This window comes from Magallana gigas, chromosome 3 (genome assembly GCF_963853765.1).
Source record: "Magallana gigas chromosome 3, xbMagGiga1.1, whole genome shotgun sequence".
Classification (NCBI taxonomy): domain Eukaryota; kingdom Metazoa; phylum Mollusca; class Bivalvia; order Ostreida; family Ostreidae; genus Magallana; species Magallana gigas.
This window is the reverse complement of record NC_088855.1, coordinates 16,318,750-16,338,210: the sequence shown is the minus strand read 5'-3', so window position 1 is coordinate 16,338,210 and position 19,461 is coordinate 16,318,750. Positions and strand designations below refer to the sequence as shown.

The window sequence follows — 19,461 nt, the reverse complement described above, 5'->3', positions numbered from 1 at the left end:
TCTTTTTCCACGTGGGTGCACTTTAAACCTATTTTACATCTTGGAATTTTCTAAAGGCGGCCCATGGGAAGGGCCCCTCAGATGACATTGGTGGAGCTATCAAGCAATCTGCGGACGCGTCTGTTGCTAATGAAGGAAGAATAACCAATGCAAAGTCTCTCATGACTTCTATTTCAGAAAAAAACTAAAGTAGAAATATCTGGAATTCAGGAATCAGGCATAACCATTTTTAAGAAAGTCATCCCAAGTAATCTCTCCGCAGTACCAGAGACAATGAAACTCCATCAGGTAACTTCATCTAGAATCAGGTATGTCAATCGGAACATTTAAGAATATATGAAGTTGGAAAACGAAAATATTAATGTACTTTATATCTATGATTGTATAGAAAGTTTGGAATTTTAAGTAATATGGCACATTGCAAATATGATTGCAAAGGTATTTTTTCAATTTGTAAGAAAGCAATTGGTCTGTTTAGGTTATTGCAAGTAAATACAAGTAAATACACAATCAAGAATCCTTAGTTGTTTCTGTTCACTGGACCCTGTTCTTGCCTCAACCTGACCTCAATTGAGTTTGAACCCTCACATGCAGAAAATGAGATCTTTATATTCGTGAGATTGTTGCGACAAAAATACAAAAAAGTACAATGTAATTGAAATTTTTTTTCTAACTCCCTCTTAAAATGTGTAGAATGGTCAAAACTTGAGTAAACTGGCTTAGAAAGTAGGAATTTCCTATAATAATTTCAATTCATAGACTTATTTAAATTCTGAGATAAGAATAATTACTTAAAAACTTTTTTAATCATTTTAATAATTAGATTGATAAATTTGCAGCAATTTTGCTGTCTGATTTTATGAAATAACATTTAGCAACCTAATAAAACTCAAATATAGCTTACATGTAGACAAATGCAGTTATCATAGTATACAAAATGTCATAAAAGCCAAATTTTTGCTTCTTTCTGTCAAAAAGTTTGGGTTTTATGTGTATTTATTTAATATATAGTTAACCCCCCCCCCCCCTTTCAATTTTCTTCATTAACATTACATGTATGATATGTGAATGTTTATTTGATCTTCAAATAGCATCTGCTCTATATTATAACTACTTTTAGAATTAACAAGAAACAACATATTTTTACCTTTTTATTTTATTTAAGGAATGAATACAATATTTAAATTAATTTTTTCACTCTTCATTGTATATAAAAACGGTCATTTGACCTTTAAAATGGCGTAAAATTGTACAAAATTCAAATGTAACGTCAGGCGTATTGATACGTTTTTGACGTTAGTCTTACTATGACGTAGACAACATTCTTTATACGATGTAAAATAATTATTTAGCCAATCAGAAAGCACGTTACAACCAGAATTAAATTATCTATGCATTAAAAATATAGAAAAAGCATGTAAAATTTGAACATTTTTAAAAATGAATTCTTATCCGTCTCCAAATTCTTGGGTGTGTTTGAATTTTATTTTAATTAATGGCAGGCATCATCACACTTGTAGGTCTTACTGTTTCAGCGTGGTTAAAAGTAGACTAGAAACCAGATAAGGTATTCAATGGAAATAATTGTAAGTCTCCTTTTTCATGGTATGACACAAGAAGTCACATACAGGACGGGAATGTAAATAAAAATGCTACAAATCATTCAATATACCAACAAAAGCTATTCTAAGCATCTTTGATGATGAATTTCAAATATGTGTGAGAAATGACTTAAGGAAATTGGAATTGCCACATGTTTCCTAATATTAGGCAAACTATTTCAAACTAATGCTTTTTATATGAAAATCAAAAGATAATGAAAGAGCATTCATGTAAGGGTATTTCTAGGTAATGTGATTCTTTTATCATGACAATAGCATGTAGATGTATATAGTATTGAATAAGGTTGCTTATTAAAGAAGGCTGAAGAACAATTAACCTCTTAAAGATTAAGTAAAGATGTTTTTCTGAAGAAAAGTCTTATAAATTGGTTTTAAATTGAGGAAAGTGGAAATGATGGGTTCACTCAAATAACTACTTGATACATTTTTTTTTCAAATCAGCAGAAAAATACTAGATTTTGATAGATACATGTACATGTGTAGTAAAATGTATAAGACTTATGTAAATCACGGAAAGCATATAAAATATTTGACAACAAAATTTGATTTTCAAACATTTAATTAAGTAAATATGACTAAAGTCTGAGCCGGTTTTTAACTCGTGTTCTTTTTTAAATTTTTATTTTTACCACTAAGCTAAAATGATATCCAACGACACTGATTGATAAAACCAACGACACTGATTGATAAGCAGTTAAACAAAACATTTAAAACGTCATCTTGTGACGGGATGTCTTTAAAAATGAGTCTTGATGTAGTGAGGTACATTAACCACAAAAAACATATTTAACCCCAGGTTTGAGTTCTTTCGGTGCAAAGACTTAAATCAATATTTAAATAGAAACTTGGGTTTAAGTCAGAAAAGTGATTGCCATCGAAGCACACTATGTTGAAATAATGCTTCGTTATTGTCATGTATGGAGATGTATTGTCGACCATATGATTGAATATATCCACTGGCTTGGAGCAAGCGCAGCACGTTCGTTGATAAAATGTTCTCATTTAGTATTTAGATTCTGCTTAACAAAGTCTTGTTCGAGTGACATTTGGCTCATTGTGCAAAAAGGACACCAGCAAGCCATACAACAGTCTTCGCAGATACTGCCCTGTAAAAGCGATGAAATAAAGATGATAAAGACATGCATGTTTTGATTTTTCGAATCGGTTCAAGAAAACTCAATTTATATATATATATATATATATATATATATATATATATATATATATATATATATATATATGGTCTTAAATAGAATTTTTGCACCCGACTTCTGCACTATATAGGTCATGATAATCTTTAAATGCCTATTACGATTATTTATCCGATCAAGTTTTCAGTTCGTCTCACCTGACTTATTTGATATTTACATTCCATACTAAACATCCAATGCAGGAATAAAAACATCTTAATTAGAAATTATTTTCCGTATAAAAAATCATATAGGATTTTATGAAATTCATACTGAAAATTCCTATCTTTAATACTCTTCTGAGAAAAAAAAATTAATAAAAAAGATTTTAATAATTCAAAAATATATATATAAATCGTAAGAAATACAATAAAATTGATATATAAAACGGGTTATTGTGAGTTGATTTTAATCAACTCTCCTATGCAGTTACTCTGACAAACCGTAAGTGAAACAGTGTTTGGACCTAAGCACAAATCACCACCGCTGACAAGACTTAGTACTTTAAAATCGATAAATTCTGAATGCATTCAGAAGCATTGTTTCAAAGAAGCTTATTAATATATACCTTGAAAATAGTCAGACGTTAAATGGTACAAACAATTCAGATATTTTTTGTAGTCGTATGAATTCCTACACCAATAGTTCAATATTGCTGGGATACAATTTTCAGAAATATTTTATTACTGATACATAATGCATCGTAGAACTTGATGGCATAAATTCTATCTTTATATATTACAGAATATGTCATTGATTCATAATGGGTTTTTTTCGCTCGGAATAGCCCAATAATTCATATTAGAAAAAAATTTGTGTAACTCTTCAAATATAGCACTAAGAAACTACTTGCTATGCGAAATTACATATCTTTCATTTAAAAATGAACAATAATCAATTAAATCAACTCCCATCAGTTCTTCAGTACTTTGATATATCTTATTTGAGCTTATCAATTAAATGGCATAAATGGAGTTGAATAAAACTGCTCCTCAGATGGGTTAACAAATTTCATACTGGCAATGTCATAGTTATCCAGCACTGGGCTTTTGTAGATTTAGATAAAAATATAGAATGTAATGTGGTGTAGTAATTGAGGTTTAAAAGTAGCTTAACTAATGTCGTTTATTGTATGTAAGTCGTTATTAAGCTTACATCAATGTTGTTCTCCGTTCTGATCTTCGTTCTCAGAGGAATCAGGGAGTAGAAACCACAAGGAATAACAAGTGGGAGGCAACAACTGTCCCCCAACTTATCGGAGAGGTTGCAAAGGTAGCATGGAGCACACCAAGCAAGAATGCAGCCTAAACACGACAAGATAAAACAATCAATAGCATTTACGCGGTAAATCAGTAGTATTTTCAATTAAAATAAATGCATATCGCAATGTTGTCCGAAGTATTTTAATACATTACCGACGAAAGTTAATAAAATATATCTATATGTTGTGTTGCATAATCAGCTTAGGTGACTGCCGTTAGAAAAGAAAGTTGTCGGTTTGTCTATATGCTTATCATGCTGATAATTATAAAATATGTTTAAAAACATTTTGATTGCGTATCCGAATTTGACATATCTGAGATACATAGATGTTTTTTCTATGAGTAAGATTTTTTTTCAAACTTCGTGCATCTTAAAAATGTCAACGTTCCTTTCTATCGTAAAACTGATTTTAAAAAATCGCAAAATTATTTGAATGCCATGTTTTGATCTCTTCTAAACTTAAATATACCGGGAAGTTACGGTCAAGTACATTCCAATCGTGGCATCCAGATTACGGATGACTGAACTTTACTTTGTTATATTGAGCTAAGAAAATGAATTTAAAAACAACTACAATCAACAGAATCTAAAATAAGGCATTCTAAAATATTTAAAGAATTGTCAAATTGTACGAACAAGATATCTGTAAGCCAAAGTGAATACAGCCATACGACATGCCTTAACAAGAAAGTGTAACAATTTCAAGCATCTGCGTTTAGTTGCTGAGAAATCTTGACAAAATTTTGTTAATAAATTAGAACTTAAAATCAATAAGGTCGTCAATTTCCAGGAAGTTGACGTCTGATTTGTTCAGACATGATTCCCCCATGTGGCATGCCTTAATAACGAGAGTTAAAATTTCAAGCATTGGCGATTTATACTAAAATATTATCTCATGGGTAGGGTACATACCTAATTTACTTGTGATATTTATGTTGATGCACATTAAAAAAAAAAAGACTAGCAATTACTACAATAAATGATTGCTAAGAAATCCATGACGAAAATTAGTAATTTCACAGGAAGTTGACATTCGATTGGTACAAAAACGAATCCCAACATACGACATACCTAAGCAAAGGATGTATTAAAATTTCAAACATTTGCAAATAATAGTTTCTGAGAAATCATCGACTAAAATTTGTGTTACGGAGAGATCACAGACAGACACACAAGGGGAAAACAGTATACGCCTAACGTTTAGCCAAACCAGTTTTTCTCGCAGAGCTACAGATCTGCGGCTAGAACTGATTAAGCTTTTACTTAAAGCTGAAATCACAGATATGGGGAGCAAATCTTGAAATTCTATTATATAACGGAATATTTAAAGGGTAACGCTTTAGTATTATTAACATGGGTGACGATGAACACCTTTGAAATATGCAAGCTTCTTTTTTAATTTAAAAAATCTGACACCAACTGGTATCGATAACACAATTTGCCCTGAATCAATAAAATCGGAGGAATATACATACATCAAAATCTGGGGGTGATTACAAAAAACAATTAAGTAAAAACTCACAGGTTCTCCTATTTTTGAAACAATCCCAAATCCCAGTGCTCCACTGACGAGCAGTAGGTTGAGATCTCTGGTCCGGGGTCGTCGTTTTGGAGATATTCTACATATTATGTATAATACATTAAGGAAAAATGATATTATAACGTCATGCAAGTGTTTATCGAAAGTTAATGTATTATGATACTTTTTTAAATTTTGCAGTTTTCTTGTATACTAACAAAAGGGAGACAAACTGAATGCGGTTTTGATGTCCATGTACCTGTCTACCTAAATTGTGAAGTTGTTCCTAGGGGTTCAGGTCCTTAGGTAGAACCAAAATAACCACAAAGTGAATATATTTCAGTCTTGGAAGAAGACTAAGTTCACTGTAATTATGTCTATAAATATCTTCTTCAAACACTGTAATTTTGTAAATTATTTTACATATACAGTGTAACCCACAGTAAACGAATTTACTGTGGGCTACACTGTACATGTACAATAAATCCTTAGCCTTCACAATTCTTTAATAGCTGAAGTGGATAAAAATGCAACTTCTTAAAAGTGCGCCAAGGTTGATAAATCTCACAGTATCCTCGGATACCAACTTATTTATCAATTTACTCATTGACAAGTGCCTATTAAATGCCTGCAGGTATTTCACAAAACGATTACAATTGATGGCACATGGATTTAGGGTATAGAAAATCTGAGATTCCTGCGACTTCTTTCCCCCTCCTTTGTATAAATAAAAAGGCCAGGCGTAATAGTCAGAGGAGTGTCCTGGATTAGGCTTTAGACCCCAAAATATAGATTTCAATGCAAACATGAGACTCCTACAGATATTGTACTAGTCAGATGTCCGTCAATGCATGTAGCCATCTTATTTTATCAGATGTTTAGTCTGAAGTCCATTCAATAAAGATGTCTGAAATTAAAGCTTTTAGAAATACCTGAAGCAAATGGTATTTTGCGCTTAAAAATGACCTTAGTTTTTCAGATTGTCTAAATTCATATATTCTGAAATGGTCTATGTTTTGCCACTGATTCTTACAATATGAAATAAGCAGTACATACGAATTCCATTGGTTGAACTTTTCCTGGCTGGCCTGTAATAGGTCCAGGGGGAGGAAAGGAGGGATAATCGTACCGACCACTAAAACTCGGTTCACTGTATTCGTGGTGACTGTAGTTCAAATTATCGTATTCGTAGGGGGCGGGCTGAGATAAATTAGTGTATCTAGATGGTTCATTAGTGTAGTGCTGACTGTCACTTAATGGATGTGGTACTGTTGAAATAAAAACAGATTGAACCATCTTGATCACAGTGTAAAGGAAGTATTTTTACGAAATTTAGAATCATTCTTTGAGTATAATGAGGTGATCAAATACGGTCGATGGTAATCAAATCAAATAAAGCCCGAAGGGCTCATGATATATTTGAGCACGCCCGATGCTATTTGATCACCTCATGATATTGAAAAAAATGTTTCCTATTACTATTATAGATTTCAGCAACTTTTAATTTTTAAATATGTTAAATAATCATTGATAAACTGATTTGGACTATACATTACAAAATTGATTTGTAGCGTTTTCACAGACAAGCCACTAGAAAATGTAAATATAATGAAATATGTTTCATTTTTATATACTAGTTCTAAACAAGATTTTTGAATGACTTGATGACGTTATTTTCAAACACTCAAGCATCTATTATTACTGGATCCCCTTCCTGTTATTCCTACAGCTCCTTGTAAATGTCAATTATTTGGAAACATATGTGATGTAAATTGCAAAAATCATGCGGCATTTTATACAATCTAAAGTTGTAGAAAATAGGATTCAGTACATACCTGATCTTTTGTCCGCCATATCAACATTTAACTAAAGCAGGTGAACAGAAAGTAGCTTAATTATATCTTTATTTTAATGATGGATTATCAGTATGATCAGTTTTGAGTGTAAGATAACATTATCAAAACACGGTTATGGTCTATATTTGTCATCAAAGATAGTAGGCTTGCCCATTTACTGTATCACTTGGGTCACTCAGGTGAATTGTTACAATTGGTCTTTGTCCGTCGAAATCTACAATGCCAATTGTTACTTAAAATTATTTTCAACTTGGGTTGTATTTGTTTGGTCGATTGAAGAGCTGCAGGAGTAATGCTCGTTTGCAGTATGGATTATTTACTTTCCAAATGGCAAATAGACGCTAGAGATATCCTCGACCAGTTCTGGAGGTAGCAAATGAATACGCCCTTCAAACATTTATCCGAGTTGTGATATTTATCATCTTAGCACCACGGGCCTGGTCAGCGTAAAAAATTAAAAATAATGCCAAAATTTCAAAAATCGTCTTCTCTACTTTTACACGTGGGGAAACAAGAGGCCTTAAGACCTTAACAATGCATTCTGGGTGCATGGTGTTTCGACACTTGTTGTTCATAAGCTGAGAAATTACTTATCAGCATGGGCTAGAATATCCCTAGCTAGTTATACATCGGTCCCCATTGAAAGATCTCCAAGAATTTTACTGATCATGATATCACCCACTCCAGTTGAATTAGTCTCCTGGTTGTCTCCTGTGGTAACAGACGCTGGATTACCAAATATCGAGCTGGTCTTAATATAGAATATGGAAAGGGACTTGAACTGTCCAGGCAGGATGGCGTTTACTCTGACGGTTGTCTTTTTTCTGACTTTCAATGGTGATGGCGTATGCGGCATAGCATGATGGGATCTCTTTCAGAGAGTTGAAATCTTTTGGAGAATGACACTTTTTTTTCATTACTTGTTGGCTGAATCCAAGTTGTTGTGAATTCATAGTGAATGTCATCCATCGCGTAAATCTTTGATTTTTGTCCTCTTTGTCCACAATATTAAGAACCACTGAACAGCCAGTTAGGGAGGCACTCTCATTGCACTATATGATGAGGATGTCCTCATTTTGTTTTACGCTGTGTACCTTTGTTTTCTGTATTCTATGTAATGTTTCTGCTTCCTATTTCATAATGATTGATGTGATGTTTTTTTGTTTCAATATTTTTGCTGTTTTATATCAACAAGTTTTAATTCAAGTGATGATGTCAACAATATGTGAATTCGATGCATAATATCAGGAGTACCTTTCTTTGTGTTGCCATGTACCGGTATGTTTAAATTTGTCTTAATTACTAGTAAATGCGATAATGGCCATAATTTTAAATTAAAGTTTTTATTTTCAATTTTGATTACCAAACTTGTATCTACGGTACTTCCCACCATGGTATAGAAGTGGTAGATACTGCGGAATCATTTAATTTCGTGGGGGCCAATTTTCGTTGATTGTGGATTTTTTGCTTATTCGTGGGGATGTAATTTCGTGGATTCGTCAGTTTTCAGTTGGAGTAGGTAAATTAAATCTTTCATAATTAGTTTTCGTTGAGGATGTTAATTCGTTGGCCAGGGGTACCCACGAATACCACGAAAATTGAGGCACCACGAATTCTAATGATTCCAAAGTAAGCAATATGTCTGACCAGATTTGTCAAATAATCAATTTGTCTTAATTAATTATTATCTTCTATCTATGAGATAACTTTGCAAATCAAAATGGCTCGATGAATCATGTATTCAGGTCATATAACCAAATATGTACTGACCATGAGTTTTGGTCATTTGTGCAAGTTAAAATTCAATGAAAAAAAGGCGAAACATTACTTTCCAATTCAGAAGTATTTGAGTTATTCTATTTTCTTGAAGGTAAGTGAATTTGCTCACAGTACCTCAAATAACAGAATTTTCAAAAACTCACCCACACTTTATTGCAACAGTTTTTTTCCTATTAGACTTAATATATAGGCGGTGATCATTCTGACCTCGGTTGGATGTTCACCCCTTCTACCCCGATAACATTTTATATCGCTTAAAATGGTATCGTAAATGTGTCAGTGGGATACTGTTTCCTCTTTTGCCACTTTTAGCCACATATTTTTTGTTTCGTTTTAAAATTCAAAACCCACCACCACCCCTTCGCAAATTCAAACCTTTTGCGTGCATTTAAAGACACTGCTGGTGCTCTGTCTGAGCTAAATTCCTAGTCTTCATATGTTCAACAAAACTATACTCCCGCTTCGAAGGAAAGGGGGTAGACTGTTTACCTTTTTGTGTCCAACTGTCTGTCTGTGTGTCCAAATCAAACCATTCTGTCGCATTCCCCCGCAAATATTAATGCAGGAGCTTGAAATTTTAACACTCGTTTTGTTAGGCATTCCATATGGTGAAATTTGTTCACACCAATCGGACGTCAACTTCCTGTTAAATGACGACTTTGTTTATTTTATTAGAGCCTTAATTTTCAAACAAAAGATTTCCCAACAACAAATATTTCATCAGAGATGAGCAACAATTAATTGCAGATGTTTGAAATTTTACACTCTTTTTTTTTGTTGGAATGTCATATGGAGAGATCTAATTTTGTGCCAATCGGACGTCAACTTCCTATTTAATGACAACTTTGTTTAATTTTAGGCAACATTTCAAAAACATTTTCATCAAAGATTATCAGCAACTATTAATTGTAGATGTTAAAATTTTGCACTCTTCGTTGAGGCATTCCATATGGGGAGATTTGTTTTTGTACTAATTGGACGTCAACCTCCTTTTAAATGACGACTTTGTTTATTTTAAACCTAAATTTTCATACAAATTTTCGTCAACATGTACACTTCTTTAATAAAACCATCATTTTTTTTATCGGATTTGTCCTTTAAAAAAAGTTGTCCATAAATTTTTTAAAAACCGATTAAGCACATAAAACGGCAATTAGGGATTCCAAAATAACCGATGCATCATAATTGACGAAATTTACATTTCGACCACATAACTTAAACATATGCACATAAAGATGACGCACCTTTCCGGCTATATATATAATATATTGTGTACATAAGCACAGCATGAATTGGATGTTGTTTTGTTTTTGAATATTTTTTATGCTTACATTTTGTTTCCAACAATAATTTAAACTGCTGTTTGATTTTTCGTCGTCCAGTAGCGTACTTGTATTCGATGGTAAATCGATTAACTATATGTATAAGTAAACAGCTGCAGAATGCCGGCGATTGATGAATTAGGTAATTGTTCTTTATATTTATTTTATGTAGACTTAATTGATTTTATTACTTTTTTCATGAAAAGGTGAAATTAGCACATGAAATATTTAAAACAATCGTTAAAGACCTTTGATGATAGCACCTGGCATTTTCTTTTTGAATCTTATATAATTAGAAATTAAAAGCAATGCAGTTTAAAAATCTTTATTGAACAGTCATCGAAACACACAATTTAAGACTAAAAAATGAAAGTATTTCTCGCATTGTCTTTCCTGTCGATCGTTTCTGGGGAATATTTGGAGGGTTACCACTTGGATGTCCCTCTTCTGAAAAGCTTAAAAGACGTAGGGTTGCGTTCTTGTTGCAAGGAATGCTCAGCCTACACGAATTGTCAGTCCGTCAATTACAACAAAAATGACTTTTCTTGCGAGTTAAACTACCATCACCTGTCTGGATTGTCCGGCAAAACTGCTCTCAATGAATCTGTTTACATGGACAGGGTCCACTGCTTCACACTGGCTTCCTGCAGTGCGGTAAGTAAGCAACATTTATAGGAAAGAATCGAAATTCTATTCCCGTTGCCTTGTAATTGCTTACTTGTTAAATACTTTTGAAACTTTCAATATATAAAGTTTGTCAAAGTAACCGCTATGTCAATTACTAGTAAGTGTTAGTTTTGTTTAAACTATTTAATAGTGTTGCTGACACTATAATGAGAAACATACTTACTTTGATGATTAAACTGGAATAACTCGAACTATATTTATATAGTTCAAAAGCTATATTTACAATACATTTACTTATGAATTTTTTTCCAAATTTTCAAATTTTTTTAAAATTTTTTTTTCTTAAATGGCTTTGCCATTTAATAGAATACATGTAATAACCTTTGAAGTTTTGCTTTTTCCAGAATTTTTGTAATCTTACATGCAAAATTAACGAAAAATGTGTCCTGACTTCAACTCATCAACCGACATGTATAATCTCAGGTAATTTTACCTGGTTTATCTTGAAAAGCAAATTTGATATATTAACACTATTAAAGTTATGCTTCTTTTTATAAAAGAGTATCATAAGAATTCTGTATCAGGGTTATGTTTATCTCATGTTATTTTCGTTTTCTACACTTGCACACGGTTTCGCCTGTCTTGAACTCGCCCAGACAGCTTTGTACTAAAAGGGAAATAATAAGAGAAAGAATTCACTGAGTCATAAATTCGCGCGCTAACAAAGGGGCGAAAATTAACTTGGGCGAGTATTTCCCTGCACACTGTAAATGTCTGATATACTAATCAAATCAATTCATTTTTTCGTGTAGAATGCGACCCAGTTGATATTATACCGGACATAATACCTATCAATATGAGTAGATTAGTTGGTATTAGGCATTCATTACGGTGCTCGACACAACCATATCCTAGTAGACAACGAGTCAGGTGTGACACAGACGGACAATGGATTCGGCAATACGACACTTGCAGTGAGTAACGACTAATAATTACTTTTAAGGTTTGATTTTCATTATTTTCTTCTTTTAAATTTTAGCTTCTAATTGTACAATTTTTGAAGAGGTCCGTGTTTGCGCATGCTATGCTCTGTTTTGTATCTTTTCTTAAACTTTTGCTTTGAACACTGTTCGTTATCACCACATTTCATTTAAAACATGATGTTTAGATTAGGTAGGGACATAATTGATCATGTTGATCTAAATATTAAAAGTTATATGTATATTGAAACTTTCCGTCGCCGTTGGATGTCGTTTCAAACTGAGTATTTTAGTTTTTTTCTCTAAAATAACAAATCTGGCCTCAGGATCATGAAGCTATATCAGACTTAAGTCAAATTTTTAATAAGTTATAAAAAAAATTGTTTATCATAAAATGAGAATTGAAATTTGTAATTAACAACGTTTAAAAAATACATTTTTAATCGCATTTCAATTTTGTCAGTGTTTTGAATCAAGGTACATTAAAACAGTGTACAAGTTTTGACTTAAGTCTAAGTTTGCTTCATGATCCTGGGGCCAGATCTCGGATTGCTCCAATCTTGATCAAATTTTTATTTGTAGAAAAAAGAAAAATGAATGATTATGATGTTGAGAAAGTCCTTTATCTAATTAGTGAATTAAATTCATAACAATTTGGTATGAGATATACTAATTGTGTTTCAGAATGTTTTTCCGGTACATTTTGGGGTGGCGGCAGCACGTGTATTGAATGTCCCGCAGGACAACATTTGCCCTACGATGATGTGGCGGGAAATGCTTCGTGCATCGACTGCCCTGCTGGAAGTTACACACCTGGTCCAGGATATGCCGATTGTCTCGCTTGTCGTCCTGGGTATTACGCACCAAAGACAGAGTCTTCATTTTGCAAGAAATGCCCTGCCGGATCTTACACACCTAGTCCGGGATATGATCATTGCATGGAATGTCCTGCTGGCTATTTTTCATGGTTCCCAGGATCCAATTCCTGCACTGCGTGTCCTGTCGGATCCCACACACCTGGTTCCGGATATCGTTACTGTATTTTATGTCCCGCGGGATTTTTTTCACCAGTTCCGGGATCTGACTCCTGCATTGAATGCCCTGCTGGATATTGCTCACCAGATCCAGGATATGACTCCTGCATTGAATGCCCTGCTGGATATTACACACCGGAACCAAGATGCAATAGCTCTTGCACTGCGTGTCCCCCTGGATCGTACCAAAGCGAGGCTGGACAAACTAGTTGTCCTCTTTGTCCAGCAGGAAGTTTTAGCGAATTTGAAGCATCTTTAAATTGTAGTAAATGTAAACCTGGATACTACACACCTAGAGCAGGATATGATTCGTGCAAGGAATGCTCCGCCGGATCTTACACCCCTAAACCTGAATACGATTCCTGCATTAAATGTCCCGCTGGATATTACACACCAAACCCTGGATCCGAGTTTTGCATTGACTGTCCTGTCGGTTTTTACACACCAAAAAAAGGATATGATTCGTGCAAGGAATGTTCCGCTGGATCATATACACCAACTTCAGGATACGATTCTTGCATCAAATGTCCCCCTGGGTATTACAAACCAAGTTCAGCATACGATTCTTGCATGAAATGTCCTGCGGGTTACCAAGCACCGTATTCAGGATCTGAGGTTTGCACCGAATGTCCCGCTGGACATTACACACCGAGTCCAGGAACTCCTTCTTGCATAAAATGTCCTGCTGGACATTACACACCAAATCCAGGATCGGATAGCTGCATCGCATGTCCCATGGGATCATACCAAAGCAATAGCGGACAAACAGATTGTCGCCTTTGCGATACCGGAAGATATAGTAAAGTTGAAGCAGCTGAGCACTGTAAACAATGTAAACCCGGAAGCTATAGCGATGTAAGAGGAGCTTCGTCCTGCAAGCTTTGTCCTGTACAGACTTACCAGAAATATTATGGGGAAGACAACTGTAGATCGTGTGAGACTGCTACTGTCGTAGGCGCTACAGTGTGCCCTGATGATGTGGTCTCAACGGTCAGTGTATAAGTTACAGAAAACCGAGGTATCTGATCGAGTGTTAGGGTGGAAAATAGATGCCAAAAATCAGAGGTACTGCATCAATGATTAGCGTTGCACTTAAAAACAATTATAACTTATATTGATAAGAATCAACCCAGAATTATAAATTGCCGATCACATTAGCTTTTCTTTGATAAAATCGATCAGTGTAACGTTTAAAGTATTGGAATAAATCATTTTATATATTCAGAAACAACAGTTGCTTATATTCAATTTGATTTATTTATAGGTTTTGAAGTTACATATCAAAGGGTCACACGTCTTGGTTGAACCCAACGATGTATTTCTATTCATATCTAGGTTTTTATCTAGAACCTGAAGTAAAATTTGCTTTTAATGCTACAATGGATTTTATTCTGCGAAATGCCCTGGTTTCATTATTGTAACTACATATTTTATTTGTGCAACATTCAATGTTTGTTATACATGTATTAATATACTTATGTAGTTTTAGTAATGTAACATTTTGTTTTATGTGCTTGGAATAAACTGTGTTTTATTCGCACAAGCAATATTTTACACATGCAATACAACATGACGACGCCCTTTGGCAAATGATAGTGTTATTATATACCCCGAGTCCGATTGCAAATAGCGTGCACTTGTGGGCAAGTCCACTTCATGATTAACTGTCCCATGTCCATACATGTGCCAAATAGGCAGCCTCTTTTCAGCACCAGACAAACGACAAGACCAGGACATTAACAAGGCTTTTAGACCAGAGGGACCCAATTTTACAAGACCCTCGAGATTTTATAACCCCTGCCTTATGGGACCTGGGTCATACCCCAATTAATGTTTCACATATGTCTAGTATATATCTAGACAAATATACTATAAGATATGTGGCTAAAGAAATTTTTTCAAGGTTTTACATATGGTTTCATGCTTAGCTATCAAGGACTTAAACTTTGTGATGTTTCGAATGATTACTTGTCAACCAATTAACTTCGAGCTTAGAATGCAAAGAAATTAGGGAAATAAGAGTAATGTGCCCCCTTTTTACATCTACTTTTGCCAAATATTCATATTTCCCGATAGATATAGAACAAGTTTAAACGAAATTACTGTTTGTCATATTTGTTTTGTTAAAGAGCGGTCGGACAATAAGTACAGTAGTTAGTTCAAGTATGATTCTTTATTACAGCATATTCAATGGTATAAACAAAAATCGTCACCAAATGTTAAAGATGGAAACGATCGATTTTTATTTTGGAAGAAGTTCAAACAGCAAATTTTGAGTCCTTAAATTGTAAATTTTCTTGTTTTTCTTAATGAAATGTGATTTTAAAAGGAGCTGTACATAGCATTGATGGGAGTTTCAATGCTCATGAAAACTTACTCATGAATAACTAAGTAACTACTCTTTGGTCATCTTTATTCTTTTCTTCAATAAACGATATTACAATGATCAGTTAGTTCTTATTTAGATTTGTTTAAGTAAGTAAATATGTCCCTAATATAATATTAAAATATGATAAGTTACATTACTGATTCTATTTCTGTTACTTTCACTGTCTCAAACATGACGGACTAAGTGTTTGTTTTGTTATTTTACTTTATTTTTTAAAATCCAATAAAACCACTGTGATTTTGGATTATTTTAGTACTTTATTCTTGTAAATGCTGAACTAATCAAATATATCGGATATCACATTTGAAAATATTGTATTGTATCATATCGAAAAGTCTTTACCAATACACAACCCTAGAAGTAGAGCATTTAATAGCAGATTGTATGATGCAAGTGCCAATTGAAGTGCCAAACCCAAATTATAAAACAAGGATATCTAAGGCAGCTAGGAAGGATATAATCATGTGTCTTGGTTTTTTGGGATGGTTCTAATGGAATTTTTTAAATTCCACAGCAGGAATGGATCAATTCGAATGCATAACTGATAGTGCAAGATCTAATGGTCTTGGCTGTTGTTTGCTTTTTTCAGAATAGTTGGATGTATTTTGAATGGCCACTTGATTTGGAGAATGAGGCAGTGATGAGAGATTATAATTTCCTTGAGTCGGTTCCCTTTGTATTTTCAGTAATGACAGGAGCTAGGCAATTGAGTTGTAAGAAAATTCAGTTCTATACTGATAAAATTGCTGTAACAAGCATTAATATTTACATTTTCATCTGTCTTTGTCTGTGATAATATTATTAATTTTGAACCCTGAAACCCAATAACATAATAAAACATGAGTGACACAAAATGGGCGTGTCTTATAGCATTACAGAGAGACGGTATTGGCTGTACACAGTCAGTAACAAACCTAATGAATAATAGTGTTACAATATCAGAATGATGAAAGTGGGTCTCCATTATGCCTTTAGCTGTGGACTCTTGTATGTTCTTAATAGGAAAAGATAATAAGTTCAAGATTTTTTTATCAACATTTCTATATAGTATATCAACGTAAGGCCATATAAAATTAATTTTTAGACTCTCGTCCCCGCCCGCCCCTCTGAAAGTGGCCCGCCCCGAGGCATTTAATTTCATTTTGAAGAAAAAAAATTCGGAAAATAAATCGGTCTCGGTATACAAAAATTTCAAAACATTTTAATGCCAGTCTTAACATGTGTAATATCGTTTGATTTCAGTCATGATTGTAATCATAAGGATACAAATGTCTTCGTGCATTAACAGTTAAGTTGATATTAATTGGAATTAAAAGATAAAAAGTGGGTTTGTGTACTCACATCAGCATTAACAATTTAAAAGAATAGAGCAGTTGTTATTTCTGGAGCATAAACGGTGAAAAAGATGTTTAAAAAAATAAAAATTAATAAATAAAATCCGCCCACCCGCCCCATATTTTTGCAAATCAGGATGAAAATCTAAATATTAATTTTATGTGGCCTAATAGTATTTTGTGTTTTACAAGTAACGATTATGTTTTTCTATCGGTTTTAAGTTAATTGTGCAAACAACTAATATGAGATTTTTTTTTTATAGTGCCTATGTAGTAAGCACTTTAAACAAGCCCATAAAGGGGCATGGTCACGATTTTGGTCATATTTTGTTTTTCTGTTTTTATCATTTACAATGTTTTAGAAAGGCATTAATAGTGATCAAATGAAATTTGAGAGTCTGTCGTAGAGTTAAAAGCAAGATACAGGGCTCACAATTCTTTGTCATGTAAACAAGGATCGTTCCCTGATTTTGTTTACATAAGTTCAATATACCAGTAAAAATCTTTTTCTATCCGATTTGTCAATCTTCTTATTCATTTTAAGCATAATTAAACCGTTCCTAACATATAACACATTAATTACGGTCTAAAACTGGAATTTTCACTTCAACGTTCAAAATGTAATCAAAAGCTTTGTTTACATACAAAGAATTGTAACTCGCTCATAACTCAACAAATGACACTCAAATTTTTGTTGACTTTTAAAAATGCCTTACTGAAGTATTGTTAACATTAGAATTGGAAAATAAATTTTAACCAAAATCGTGATCGTGCCCCTTTAATCTATAAAAAAAACTTTGTATTGGTGCACAAAGTATAAATGATTATCAAGAATATAGAAATTAACAAACAGAAATGATCATAGAAGATATAGTTTAGATATTCTAAATAAGATGTGTCTAAGAAACATTCGATTTATATCTAAAAGGTGTGTTGTAAGTTTTTCGTACTATGATGTTTCTAACTTTTCCAATTAACATATCTTACATTGTAGGAACACTTTCAAGTTATACCAGTATCTTAGAACAGTTTCATGAACATGTCTGAAGATTGCAATTTGCAAACAAGTCTCAGTTACAGCAATTATTTGAAAGGAGTCAACATTTAAATAAGAATTACTTTGCCTTTTCAATTCCAAGTTATTCATCTTTGGATCGGTAGAGAAATGTTATTTTTTAACAAGATTCGTAAAAATTAAATTGAAAATAGATTCGAAAACAAATTGGTTTGTTTAACTGAAAAGTTTGAAAACTGTAAACAAAATATCTGGTGTGAGGTATTTTTTGCCGGTGTGCCTGGAGACGGTAAACAAACAGTAATTCAAAAGGAGTCTGGGTGGTCTACAAATTACTTACTAGATGTACTTTTGAATTTTGGTTATTAAATGATTTTAATCTAAAAATGGCTGCGACATTAAGCCTTGTAAAAGGTGGTCTAATTAATACCCAAATTCAAAACGCGTGTGCACGTTTTTACACACATATCGACAAATTTAGTTCGTGTGAACCGAAATACTTGTCTTACAACAGTGTCGAACATGTACATATTTGTGCCAGGCCCTGACGTCAGTACAATTAAGAGGGTGATTTGATACATTTAATGTGAAAGAATGTTACTTCATGCGAAAATTCCACAGTACCACCTTTTGAATACACAAAACAAAGAAAATAACGCCTCGATTATCGTTAGATATTTTTAAAAAGCCATGCATAGGTTACAGAAAAATATTTACATTTCCCTGTGTCTTTGTCTATGATACCACTACAAACTGATTTTGTAATGTATAGTCCAATACATTTCATCAACCCATTTTAATATGAATCGTAAAATTACTGAAAATTCTTTTAATATAAATAATAAGGAATCATTCTTTGAATATTATGAGGTGATCAAATGCAGTCGGGTGTGATCAACTCTATCACAAAGTCTTTTGGGCTTTTATCTTTATGAACTGCTAACATGTCTGCACAAGATCACAATCGCGCAAACAACTGTAATTGTGAACAATTGAACACCGTGAAATGATTCGTCAGAGTAAAAATGGTGATTTAATCCGATTTTTTTAAAACGTAACTGGTACAATTTATAAGAATTTAAACCGAAACTTAACGGACAATTTTGCGAAAATGTAAAGTGTTCATGTTTGTTTACTCAACTTTGGTTTCCATTTAAATTTGTGCACAGATCGAGTCAACATATGAAAATATTTTTTAAAGCGTCATCTTTGTGCATTAAGGATGCAGATCGTTCACAAGATAGTACATTATTCTATTTCAAAAAGATTTCTGCTTCTCGTTTTTAAAATCATTGCGTAACAAATGAAACAATGTCACAATAATGATTTTTTTCTTAACGTCAGAACAAGTTGAAGGCAAATAATATGCAATATGCAAGGATTCGGAACATGAAGCATGCTAAGATTTTTTCTTGCAAACTGCACGGAAAATGTTACAGCTCGATTACGACCACTATAAATATTTACATCAAAACTTTTATATTATGATTTTGTGTAAATTATGTGATACACTGTATTCAAATGCTGAATT

At 33.2% G+C, this 19,461-nt stretch overlaps 2 protein-coding genes across 2 annotated transcripts; one reads left to right on the top strand and one right to left on the bottom strand.

The window, feature by feature from the left end:
- Positions 1–1,180: 1,180 nt before the first annotated feature.
- LOC105332007 (uncharacterized) lies at positions 1,181–7,521 on the bottom strand. The gene is made up of 5 exons (XM_066078682.1): positions 7,430–7,521; positions 6,651–6,862; positions 5,598–5,694; positions 3,968–4,116; positions 1,181–2,728 (listed from the first exon to the last, which is right to left on the bottom strand). Exons 1-5 carry the CDS (start codon positions 7,446–7,448, stop codon positions 2,621–2,623), a joined length of 585 nt encoding a protein of 194 aa, XP_065934754.1. The 5' UTR covers positions 7,449–7,521; the 3' UTR covers positions 1,181–2,620.
- Positions 7,522–10,529: 3,008 nt separating this feature from the next.
- Positions 10,530–14,464, top strand: LOC105332000 (proprotein convertase subtilisin/kexin type 5). Its single transcript, XM_034462135.2, has 4 exons — positions 10,530–11,205; positions 11,583–11,661; positions 11,991–12,152; positions 12,843–14,464. Exons 1-4 carry the CDS (start codon positions 10,918–10,920, stop codon positions 14,192–14,194), a joined length of 1,881 nt encoding a protein of 626 aa, XP_034318026.2. The 5' UTR covers positions 10,530–10,917; the 3' UTR covers positions 14,195–14,464.
- The last annotated feature ends 4,997 nt before the right edge of the window (positions 14,465–19,461 follow it).